Here is a 12,647-nt window from a genome sequence, read left to right as displayed (position 1 = left end):
GCGCGCGAATCGAGGCACCCTAGCCACGCTGTGACAGGGCCGCCGACTAGCGGTCAACGTTGGCGGCACAGTGGTCTCTGCAGTCACCGCTCACCCGTATCGTTTGGACGGAGAAGTTCAAGCTGGTCAAGTTGTACGAGAGCAGCTTCAGGTACCTGCTGTGCGCCTCGAGGACCTCGAACTGCAGGGTGTTGCGGATGGTGTAGTCTGCGCACACCAAGACATGGCCCCGTTCAGAGATTACAACACTCTGCGCCAGCACGTTGGGCGCTCACGAATTACAGCGTCTACGCGCACCGGATTGTTTGCTGACATCATCAAGCATGCCGTCGCCTAACAACAACAGGTATTAAATTGGTCAAAAAGAAATTGCTTGAAAATCAACACAAGGAAAAAACACAGGCCATATTTTATCGCACTAAGCAAAGAGTTCTTCACTTGAAAGAAACCTTATATCTGGATAATGATGTAATTACTATTGTTAACGAGGTTAAGGCGTTGGGAGTTGCGTTTTCAGAGGCACTATAATGGAACAAGTAAGTGGAAAATGTCTGCAACAGATTAAATGGCGTCACCGGACTGATTAATAAATATTGTCAATTTTTATGAATCACTAACGCCATCTATTCTTTTATCAAAGAAAGAGCTTGAATTTTTTGGCATAGTAGTCACATGAGTGCATTCCTCCTTCGCTTCAGTGTGTCTGTTGCAATGGCGTCCCAGTGAGTATATATATGCTCACCAGCTGCAATAAATCAATTGTTGAAAGTTAGCGCTCGTCCCGTGTTACTGCTTGTCCCTGTGTCATTCTTGCGCTATGTATCCCACCAACACGCCCAAACTTCTTCCCTGCTTCAGCGGTTATGCCGCACAAATTACGGAAATCAGTCCCTATCACTTCAACCAGCTGCGCTATTAAACAAATATGCCAAACATGGGATAATCGCTGAAACGGCATCCACGCATACGTTTGATTTGTTCTTACGAAGTCAAGATTTGATTTAGTTCACATATCCATGAAGCCGTCTTGCCGCTTGCTGCTTGCTTAGTTTCAGCAACACTGTGTATTATTTATTGTAGTAGTCGCAGAACGCTGTTAATTGTACTTATAGCACATGTATTTGTCAGTGACTGTCTTATTCCTTTTTTATCGAAGGCTGTTTTTTTAGTTTTTGCTGATAATAACTTCTTACTATAGGTCACAAATTTTTCCCTTTGTGTCTTTTTGACTTTTTCTTGATCTTTATCTCTTTGAGAATTCTGAGGGTATTTTAATTTCACAGGTGAGAGCAACTGCTAAACTGTTTTCGTTGCCTCTTTCCATCTTAGATTTCACATGTTCGAAAACACAGTGTTTGTTTTTCCTCTTTTTTTTTCTATCTGAGTCTCTGTGTAATACTCATACCATGCCGACGAATGCAGAACTATCGAAAAGAAATTGAGGATTTGGAAGTTAAGATTAACAAAATGGCTAAAAGCACGCATGAACTCGTCTTTGGTAAGATCTTGCTAAGAATGAAGGAGTCTGGGATTGATGTTGTCGAGCTAAAAAAAAAGGAGTTGATTCCTTGAATACAAGTGCCCAGCACTTGAACCTACTTGTAGAACTACGCAGCCAAAATGCCATCCTAATTGTTGAGAACAAACAATTTAAATCTCAGAACCAGTCATTGACTCGCGAGATGGAGGAGCTTGAACAGTACTCTCGCCTTGGCAATATCGAGATCAAGGGCATTCCCTGCTCCCAAGGATAGGACTGTATCACAATAACAAAAACAGTATAGGGACAAAATTGGCTGTCCCGTATCGCCTAGCTATCTGGATATCGTTCATCGCGTACCAACCAGAACTAACGACAAGAAAAATATCATTGCTCGGTTCTGTTCCAGAACTAAGAAAGCTGATTTTGTGAGCAAAGCGCGTAATGCCGAACTCCGTCTTAGTGACATCGGATCTTCTGGCTCATTTAATGCTCCCGTTTTTGTAAACGAGCATCTGACCCCATCTGACAAAGCTCTCTTTTCCAAGGCCCTAACTCTGATGCAAGAAAGGAACTGAATGTTCCATTGGACGGACAACTGCCAAATCAAGGCTAGGAAGACTGCTAACAGCAAAGTTCCACGCATTCGAGACGAATCTGACCTAACCAAAATAGACTAGAGCTCATTGTTTAACCAATTGACATAACAGTTATGGCTTCCGTACTGAAACCCCATCAAGTGAATTCCTTTTTAAGCGGATTTCATTCCATAATTCATTTTAACGCGAGGAGTCTTCATAAGCACTTCGACGCAATCGACAATTTCCTCGCATCGCTAACTAGTTTGTTTTCACTAATTGCCATTACTGAAACTTTGTTATCTGACGACGACAAAAATTTGTATTGCTTCCCTAACTATAAATCGGAATACTGCAATAGATTAACGAGCACTCACAGTGGTGCGACCATACATGTTTCTCCTAATATTGCTTATCGAAGAAGACGACCAATTCTTAACCATTACTAATTGCGAGTCTGTTTGGATTGAATTCAGTAACTGCTTTCTTGCACAGGACAACAAGAATTTCATATTTGGCAGCATTTACCTTTCTCCTTCATCGTCAGTTAATGATTTCCGTATCAATCTTGATCATATTGTAGCACTCTTCAATGAAGCGCACTAAACACACTGGTTTATTGTGGGCGAACTTGAGCCCGGAAACTCAATATTAAGCATTCACACACTTTAAAAGAAGAGTTAACAGCAGCCTATTCCACAGTCTACCGCGTCTCTCCGCCGAACGCACTTTTCACGCGCCCCGAAGGCCAAGAGCCACGCCGTGGCTTCTCATTGGACGGCAGACTCGGGCGCTGCCGTGAGCGCGTGCACGGGAGACACGCGCTGTATCGCCATGCGCGAGGCGTTGCTGGCGCTCTTGTAATGGCGATTTTAGCGATGAGACGCTTCGAAAGGTGCCTCACGAGAGTGCTCGTACCTGGCATGTGGAGAGCTCTCTGCGGCATTAGTCCCCCTCCGAAAACGCATCGTCCCGATGCGTATGAAACAAATTTATCTATAGATGTGTTTTCATTGCCTGTCGTAGTAAGGCTTCATGCGGACTACGTGTACGACCTCCGCATGCATGTGCCGCTTTGATCGCTCTTGCTTATGAGGGATGACTTCGTAATTCAGGTCACCTACTCGGCGAATAACTTCGTAAGGTCCAAAGTATCGGCGAAGGAGTTTTTCACTTAGTCCGCGACGACGCACTGGTGTCCATACCCACACTTTGTCGCCCGGGTGGTACTGAACTTCTCTGCGGCGCAGGTTGTAGTAGATTGCGTCCCTACGTTGTTGCTGGCGGATACGGAACCGTGCCAACTGCCGGGCTTCTTCAGCTCGTTGTAGGAAGTCGTCGACGTCGTACGGGTTGTTGTCATCATCTAGCGGCAACATAGCATCCAGTGTAGTTGTTACTGTGCGGCCATAGACCAGTTGAAATGGAGTGACCTGGGTTGTCTCCTGTACTGCCGTATTATAGGCGAAAGTGGCGGAAGGCAAGATTGCGTCCCATGTCTTATGTTCGAGGTCGACATACATGAACAACATATCGGCCAGGCTTCGGTTTAGACGTTCCGTCAGGCCGTTTGTTTCGGGATGGTATGCAGTGCTTTTTCTGTGACTGGTGTGAGTCATCTTCATCAAACATTGCATCAAATCAACTGTGAAGGCCGCTCCTCGATCGGTAATCACGACCATTGGTGCACCATATCGCAGTACTATGTTACAAACGAAGAAATTTGCAACTTCAACTGCCGTTCCTCGCTCAAGGCAGCCAGTTTCAGCATATCGTGTTAAATAGTCCGTCGCTACTACGATCCATCTCTTCCCTGACGATGATGTTGGGAACGGGCCAAGAAGATCCATTCCAACTTGTCGAAATGGAGTCTTTGGTGGGTCTATGGGCTGAAGAAGTCCGGCCGGTTTCACGGGTGGTGTTTTGCGCCTTTGACATTCGCGACATGTCTTCACGTAATGCTGCACCGACGCTAACAATTTAGGCCAGAAGTATCTGAGACGAATTCTGGCGAACGTCCGGCTGACACCTAAGTGACCCGACGATGGTTCATCATGGCAAGCTTCCAAAATTTCTGGTCGCATGGTTGACGGTACGACGAGTAAGAATTTTTCCTGGTTGCGTTCAAAGTTTCTCTTGTAGAGCGCATTATCTCGGAGGCAAAATGACGATAAACCTCTCATAAACATGCGTGGGACTTGGACGTCGTATCCTTCGAGATGTTTGATGAGTGGAAGCAATTCTGTGTCGGCCCGTTGACGCTCAGCGATTTCCGAAGCTGTCATCGCTTAGAAACGGGAAATCTTCTTCTTCTGGAGTCGACTCCACTGGTGAGCGGGACAAGCAGTCAGTATTGTTATGTTTTCTTCCAGACCTGTACACGACAGTAATTTCGTATTCTTGGAGCCTGAGGCTCCACCTCGCAAGTCGTCCAGATGGGTCTTTTAGGTTTGCCAGCCAGCAAAGAGAATGGTGATCGCTGACTGCACGGAACGGCCTGCCATAAAGGTATGGTCGGAACTTGCTGATGGCCCATATGACAGCCAAACACTCCTTTTCCGTCGCAGAGTAATTTGTTTCAGCTTTCGAGAGAGTGCGGCTAGCATATACGCTATGACTTTCTCTTCCCCATTTTGCCACTGAGCTAAAACCGCGCCGAGACCGAGATTGCTTCCATCTTTGTGGACTTCTGTGTCCGCTGTCTCGTCGAAGTGGGCGAGGATCGGTGGGGCTTGCAATCGTTCCTTTAGTTCATTGAAGGCAACCTCTTGTTCAGCATGCCACATGAAGGGTACGTCTTCTTTAGTCAGTTTCGTCAGAGGTTCGGCAATTTTCGAGAAGTTTTCTACAAATTGCCAGTAATAAGCGCATAGTCCCAAAAATTGCCGTACCGTCTTCTTGTTTGTAGGCTTTGGAAATCGTGTAACGGCAGCAGTCTTGTCGGGATCCGGAGCAGTACCTTGCGCGCTAATTACGTGACCCAGGAAACGAAGTTCTTGGAATACAAACTGGCACTTTTCCGGTTTAATGGTTAGGCCTGCCGAGCGGATGGCTTGAAGCACTAAACGCAGCCTCTGGACATGCTGGTTGAATGTTGCGGAAAATACCACTACGTCGTCTAGGTAAACTAAGCATGACTGCCATTTAAGACCCGAGAGGACACTGTCCATCATGCGCTGGAATGTCGCCGGCGCACAGCAGAGGCCGAATGGAAGCGCTTTGAACTCATACAGGCCGCCTGGGGTTACGAAAACAGTTTTTTCACGGTCTCTTTCGTCTACTTCAATTTGCCAATATCCGCTCTTGAGATCTAATGAAGAGAAAAATTTTGCATGTCGTAGGCGATCCAACGTGTCATCAATGCGGGGAAGGGGGTATACATCCCGCCTGGTCACACTGTTCAATTTCCGGTAATCAACACAGAATCTCAATGTATTGTCCTTCTTTCTCACAAGGTCTACCGGCGACGCCCACGGGCTGTTTGATGGCTGAATGACATCGTCCTCAAGCATCTCTTGCACCTGACTCTTTATGGTCTCTCGTTCAACCGGTGACACTCGGTACGGATGTTGGTATACTGGCCTGGTCGCTTCGTCTGTTATTATACGGTGTTTAACAATTGGTGTGCGCCGTACCTTTGACGAGGTGGAGAAACATTCTGCGAATTCATTTATATGGTCCTCCATCATTTCTTTCTGGGCTGGCGTCAGACTTTGGTTGATCGCAACTGATGTTACGGCGTCATGCATAGTTTGGACAGCAGGTGGCCTTAACGCTAAGCTACATACATCTGTGACCGCAGTAGCGCTGTGCAGGAAGGCGATGGCTGTGTTCTTTGCGACGTGCTGAAATTGACTTCCGAAGTTCGTCAGCAATACATCAGCACACCCATCGCGTAGTTGAACAATTCCTCGTGCTACGCAAATGCCTTTTTTCAACAGTAGCTCGACGTTGGCCTCCGCTATACCTTCCGGGTCGTCGAATGCTTCGTTTCTTACGCGAACCAGCATGCTGCATCGTGGTGGCACGGTTATGTCGTCGTCGGTAACCCGCAAGGCAACGTGTGCTAGCTCCTCCGACTCTTGCATGTCTATAGCCTGCTTCGTAGAAAATGACACGCTAGAATTCTGCAGGTTGATTATGGCACCATTTGTTAGGAGAAAGTCCATTCCGAGTATTACATCCTTCGCACATTCTGGTAGCACGACAAAATCAGCGACGTAAGAAAAACCCCGAATTCCGATTCTCGCTGTACATCTACCCAGGGGCGTAATGAGGTGCCCACCAGCCGTACGTATCTGGGGTCCACTCCATGGCATCAAAACTTTTTTCAATTCCTTCGTGAGTGCATATCTTACGACGGAATAATCGGCACCTGTGTCAACTAATGCACTCAATTCATGACCGTCTATTGTAATGCGCAAGTCTGAAGAAATTCTCTGTTCACTCATCTTATTCATCCGCTTCTGTTCGTCGCGGCTGCTCGGTAAACTTGACGGAGGATCTTGGCTTTTTCGAACGTCAGCGGCCTCGCCTCCACAGGTCGCTCGCTTCAGTTTTCCGGACGTGGGCTTAGTGAACGACGCCTTGGTGAAATCGAGGATGGCCGTGGACTTGGTGATCGGTAGCGTGCAGACGTTGATGAACGGGGCTGGTGTTGGTATCTAGCAGCCGGATCCTGTTGTCGGGTCAAGTAGTCCTGAATTTCGGTGGGTCTTTCGCCATTACGGGGGCAAGGCGCATTTATCGTAAAGCCGCGAAGACCTGCTCTGCGATATGGACACATTCTGTAAAGGTGTCCAGCTTCCCCGCAGTGGAAACAGAGTGGTGTCCGGTCGGGTGCACGCCACACGTCACTTTTTCGTGGCCTCAGCTATGCTAGAAGGGGTCCACTGCGCAGAGTCGGCTGGCGGCTGCTGGGAGTCGCGAACGGAGAACAATGCCTGGTCGGTTGGCATAACACATCAGCGTACGTTGGCACGCGACGTACGGGTGGTGGTTGGTCATGATGAGCAGGCGGTTCCTCACGTCCTGGCTGCAGAATGGCGTGGCGAACTTCATCTCGAATGACGGCGGCGAGAGTTGAGACTGTCGGCGTGGCTTCCGGTAGCTGCAGCTTTCGAAGCTCCTCCTTTACGATTGATCTCACCAGTTCTCTTAGCGCTTCGGTGTTACTGCCCGGGTCTGCTGACAGGATATCGGCCGGTGCGCTGGTGACATCACGATTGTAGTGATGGGCACGCTGCTGCAGCGCCTTCTCTATGGTCGTCGCTTCGGCGCGAAACTCAGCAACACTGTGTGGTGGGTTGCGGACGAGTTCTGCAAACAGCTCCTGCTTAACGCCACGCATCAGATGGCGTAATTTCTTCTCTTCGGTCATGTTTGGATCCGCGCGCGTGAAGAGACGGGACATGTCCTCGATATACATGCCGACACTTTCGTTAGTGCGCTGGTTTCTGGCTTGTAGAGCGTGCTCTGCCTTCTCTCGCCGATTGGTGCTGGCATACGTGGCAAGCAGCTGTCGCCGAAATTCTTCCCACGAAGATAGTGTCGCTTCATGATTGACGTACCACGTCCTCGCTGACTCTTCTAACGCGTAGTACACGTTGCAAAGCTTCCGTGTCTCGTCCCAGCCGTTGAAATCTGCCACTCGCTCGAACTGCTCTAACCAGTCTTCCACATCTTCGAACGTATCGCCGTGGAAGGACTCGGGCGTGCGTGGTGGGTATACGATGAGCTGGGATGATGCCACTGGGCTGGTCATGGTTGCACCGTCGCTGGTAAATGTTGCCTGCACTGCTGCAGCTACAGGAAGCGGTCCGAACTCGGGTGGGTCTCCTCGGATGCGGCGGCTTGTGCGCTGGTGTACTGGAGTCAGTTCCCTGGGTTCCAATCACTGAGGGTCGGGGCTCCGTTCTCTTACGAACTGGGCACTTCCAATCATACCCAGCACATCCACCAGAAATGTAGCACTCTTCAATGAAGCGCACTAAACACACTGGTTTATTGTGGGCGAACTTGAGCCCGGAAACTCAATATTAAGCATTCACACACTTTAAAAGAAGCCTATTCCACAGTCTACCGCGTCTCTCCGCCGAACGCACTTTTCACGCGCCCCGAAGGCCAAGAGCCACGCCGTGGCTTCTCATTGGACGGCAGACTCGGGCGCTGCCGTGAGCGCGTGCACGGGAGACACGCGCTGTATCGCCATGCGCGAGGCGTTGCTGGCGCTCTTGTAATGGCGATTTTAGCGATGAGACGCTTCGAAAGGTGCCTCACGAGAGTGCTCGTACCTGGCATGTGGAGAGCTCTCTGCGGCAATATTTCACACACTGTATCACTAGAAAATAAAAATGTTGCTATAATGGGTGACATAACTATTAATTTACTCGATGAAATATCACCCATCTGTATTCACTATACTAGTTTGTTCCATAGCTACGGATATGGTTAATTCACGTTCCCACACGCGAAGTTTCTAACGGCACAGGTACACTTATTGATCATGCTCTTTCTAACCTGCTTCATTCACCAGAGGCAAAAGCTTTGCACATCGACATCACTGATCATTATCCCCTGCTCTTACGCTTCAATCCCAACGTACGACCTTGCCCACCTTCACATACTAAAGATGTTCTGGACAAAGTCTGCTTCATAACTGCTGTCGCTAATACAAATTGGTATGAACTTAAATCACTAAACGACTAACAGAAAGACTTTTCCACATTTTTTACGTATTATATCATTACTACGACAGTTCCCCTCCAAAAGAAACCGAAAGAAAAAGACTGTAGCATTTTCTCACAGTCTATGGATCCCGCAGCAGTTATTAACAGCATTGCGCAAACTGGATAACTTATATAGAAAAACCAAAAGGCAACCGTTTAACAGGGACTTACGTGCCCGGTATAAAAACTTCTGTAACACTCTTAACTGTAAACTAAAAACAGCTAAACGACTGTATTTCGAGCAAAACATTTTACAGGCGACTAATAGCACTAAAAAAAAAGGGAGATTGGCAATTCCTTCTTAAACAGGAACACACGACTAAACCAAGTATCCAGAATTTAAAATGATGGAGTAGAGCTCAATTTCCCTGCCGATATAGCTGAGGCTTTTAGTAGTTTTTTCTTTCCTAACAATTTACCTTCTCCTACACAGATCATCAGCATGAACCGTTTACCTCATTCATTCTTTTTATTGCCTACAACGCTAGAAAAAATAACTGCTGTTCTAAATATTCTAAAAGTGACAACAGCTGGAATTGATGAGGTCCACCCTGCTAAAATTAAATTAATTGTGCACCTAATTTCAAATATACTTTCGTTTATTGTTAATTTATTATTCAAGACTGGTTCATTTCCTTCTGAACTTAAGCCCGGTAAAATCATCCCAGTCTAAAAAAAAGCCGATAGCTCATTATTAAATAACCAGACACCTATTTGCATTCTACCATGCTTTGGGAATGTTATTGAGAAACTAACTGAAATATGGCTAAGGAAATACCCTTCTAAATTTAATATCCTCTCTTCATGACAGTTTGCTTTTCGCCATGGATATTCCACAGAGCTGGCACTCATTCATCTTACTGACCAAATAAAAGAAGTTAATCAACGAAGGATTTCTCGCCGCCTCAGTTTTTATCGATCTAACGCAAGCATTTGATAGCATTACATAATATCCTTTTCTCTAAGCTCGAAGCAATTGGCATTTGTGGGCCTGCTCTTTCACTACTAAAAAGCTACTGATATAACAGAGTTCAAGTTGCTTCTATTTTCAATGCTTATTCCCGACAGCGAATTACTAACATTGGTGTGCCCCAGGGCTCTATCCTGGGGCCACTTCAGTTTTTTTATTTATATTAATGAATTACATAACTGTTGTTCTTACACAAAATGCGATCTGTACGCAGATGACACCACTATATTCACCTTTCATGAAGATACGTCATCTCTAGTTAATAAGTTAAATGCTGACTTAGAAAATATCCTAAGGTGGTGTAATGTTAACATGTTATCTATTAATACAACTAAGACTAAATTGGTTGTATTTTCTTCACATAAGCGAAACATACCATCCATTCCAGCTGTCACTTTTGGTCCTTACCGCCTTACTCCAAGTTCATGTTCCTCTTTCCTTGGTATTCTACTTGATTGTAATTTGAAATACCACAATCATATTGCACACATAAAAAAGAAAATAGCTTATGCTATACGCATCTTAATTAAAACACGCCCTTTCTTCACATGTACCACATTACTCACTTTACCACTCTTTTGTCCACTCTCAGATTACTTATGTTATGTTGGAGAAACACCTATAATACTCATATTGCGTCTCTCCAGACAGTTGAGAATCGAGCCAAAAGAATAATTACTTGCAGTCCACGCTTTTCTAATGCCACTCCCCTACTACACGAGAATAACATCCTTACCATTTCTAGACTCACTAAATACAACCTGGGTATTTTTTTTCTACAGATTTGTGAATAATGAGCTACCATCGATCACATTTCCCCTATCTAACCTGATGATTCATAGTACCACCAGATTTGCGTTGAATACTAATTTTATTTTACCAAGAATCCGCACTAACTATGCTAAACAGACTGTAGAATTCACTTCTATATCAATGTGGAACACTGTTCCTATCATTAATTTTTTTCATTCATTTTGTTTCGGCATTATGGTACATTATAGCATGTACAAAATGCCGGGGGCACAGACTAAAATCCAAAAGCTTGGCGGGGTCTGTACCCGATAATCGCACTTTGACAGGGCTAACAGGAAATGTTCGTATGCGACAAGCTTACAATGCCAAAACTATACACCTGAAAAGAACAACTAAAAGTGTTGAAATTAACATTAAAAAAGAAATACTTTACTTTTATGCACGACATCAAAATTTATCAGATCTTAATTGAGAGACTTTCCAGTACAAAATCAAAACTTAACAGCAGGAGCATCACAGAAAACAATGCTGGTTGTTCAAAGGAGTAGGTAATGTATATGCGATCACTTGTTGGCCATAGTACGGGTCCGTGGCGTAAACCAAAAAGTTATTCCGCGCGTGTCATAAACATGCACTCTTTCAGTCAAATTAGCAAGTTCTTTCAAGCACAGATCCTTTGTTTCAAGCCTCGTTTGTAGCGTGTCATTAGGAAAGAACCATACAAGTCGACAACAGGTATTACGTTAATGTTTTTACAGATGGGCCTTGTGTGTGCGTTATATGGAGCATTGACAATCAAGCGGACAGCCTTTTTCTGTAATCTAGAAAGCCTCCGAATGTTGGAAATTGTGGTGGTTCCCCAGACAAGGTAGCAATTAATAGCACAGTTTTGAAAGGAAAAGTGAATCATACAACATCAGTTTTACTTTCTCAGGCAAAAGAAAACGTGTGCACGATAATATACCAACCGAGCAAGAAAGGCTGGAACAAACAGAATCAAAGTGCAAGTCCCCAAGACATTTCACAGCAGGAACCACCTCAATTTTTGATGTACCAAGAAAAAGCGCTAAATCAAAGTTGACTTTCTTGTTTTTAGCTCTAAATAAAACCGGTTTTGTTTTTGGCGTATTAATAGTTAGCGAGTTGTTCAAACTCCAGGTATGCAGTTTCGCGAGTACGTTATTTGCTCTGGTTTGAATTTCCAATAAATCTGATCCTGAAAAAGAACAAGCTAGTATCGTCAACATAAACTACAAATTGGGTATTTTCATCTATTCCTACTACGTCATTAATCTATACATTAAAAATTAGAGGCCCTAGGATGCTTCCCAGCGGTACTCCGCTAATCAGGGATCGAAAACTTGATTTAGAGCTATTCAGTTGTACCTGCTGCTGGCGATCACTCAAGTAGCTTTGCATAAGTGTGAAAAATGCTCCACAGAATCCGTAATGCTCTAGCTTTCTTAAAAGTGTGGTATGATTAATCCGATCAAAGGCTTTCGAATAGTCGATAAATATTCCAACTATGTAAAGCTGACGCTCGAAACCATCTAATATTATTTTTGAAGAAGTAACGCGGATTTCATGGAACGTTCTTTACTAAAACCAAATTGAAACGGCGTGATGATGCTATGGCAACTCAAACAACTATTCATTCTTATGTGTATCAACTTTTCAATAGCTTTGGAAAAAAATGGGCAGTATGGAAATAGGGCTGTAGTTTGATACATTATTTTTGTCACCGCCTTTGAAAATAACGGTAACTTTAGCAACTTGTAGCTGTCTCGGGGAATCGCCAGAAGAAAAGATTAGATTGATCACATGTGTTAGGGCTGGGGCAATGATGTCAAGCACGTACTTGACCGGTCGAATTTGTAGATCATCAGGGGCGGCGCAGTAGCTATTTTTGAGGCATAAGAACACTGCTACAACTTCTGGCTGGGAGACGGGAAACAAATATGCAGATTCACGTGTTCTTGAAGGCATAAATTCCAAGCAGCAAGGATTATTAACAGTGCTTGTGACAGAGGCAAAAATTTTTAATAAGGTCAGCTAGCTTACGGCCAGTGAAGGTATCGTTATGTAATTTGATCTCACTGAGACCAGTGTTTTCTTTAGAATAACCTTCTAAGAAAGAA

General features: G+C 45.0%; 1 protein-coding gene across 7 annotated transcripts in view; it reads right to left on the bottom strand.

Annotated features, from left to right (window-relative positions):
- Positions 1–12,647, bottom strand: part of LOC126523469 (ABC transporter G family member 23-like) — a 198,501-nt gene that overhangs the window by 91,205 nt on the left and 94,649 nt on the right. For 6 of the 7 annotated variants that reach the window (XM_055066856.2, XM_072288869.1, XM_055066855.2 and 3 more), the window contains one exon: positions 95–207. The exons of the other annotated variant lie outside the window; for it this stretch is intronic. In XM_055066856.2, the coding sequence (XP_054922831.2) occupies positions 95–207 (113 nt within the window). The remainder of the gene's footprint in view (positions 1–94; positions 208–12,647) is intronic. 7 annotated transcript variants of the gene reach the window in all.

This window comes from Dermacentor andersoni, chromosome 6, assembly GCF_023375885.2.
Source record: "Dermacentor andersoni chromosome 6, qqDerAnde1_hic_scaffold, whole genome shotgun sequence".
Lineage (NCBI taxonomy): Eukaryota > Metazoa > Arthropoda > Arachnida > Ixodida > Ixodidae > Dermacentor > Dermacentor andersoni.
The sequence above is the reverse complement of the archived record's forward strand: the minus strand, read 5'-3'. Positions and strand labels throughout refer to the sequence as shown.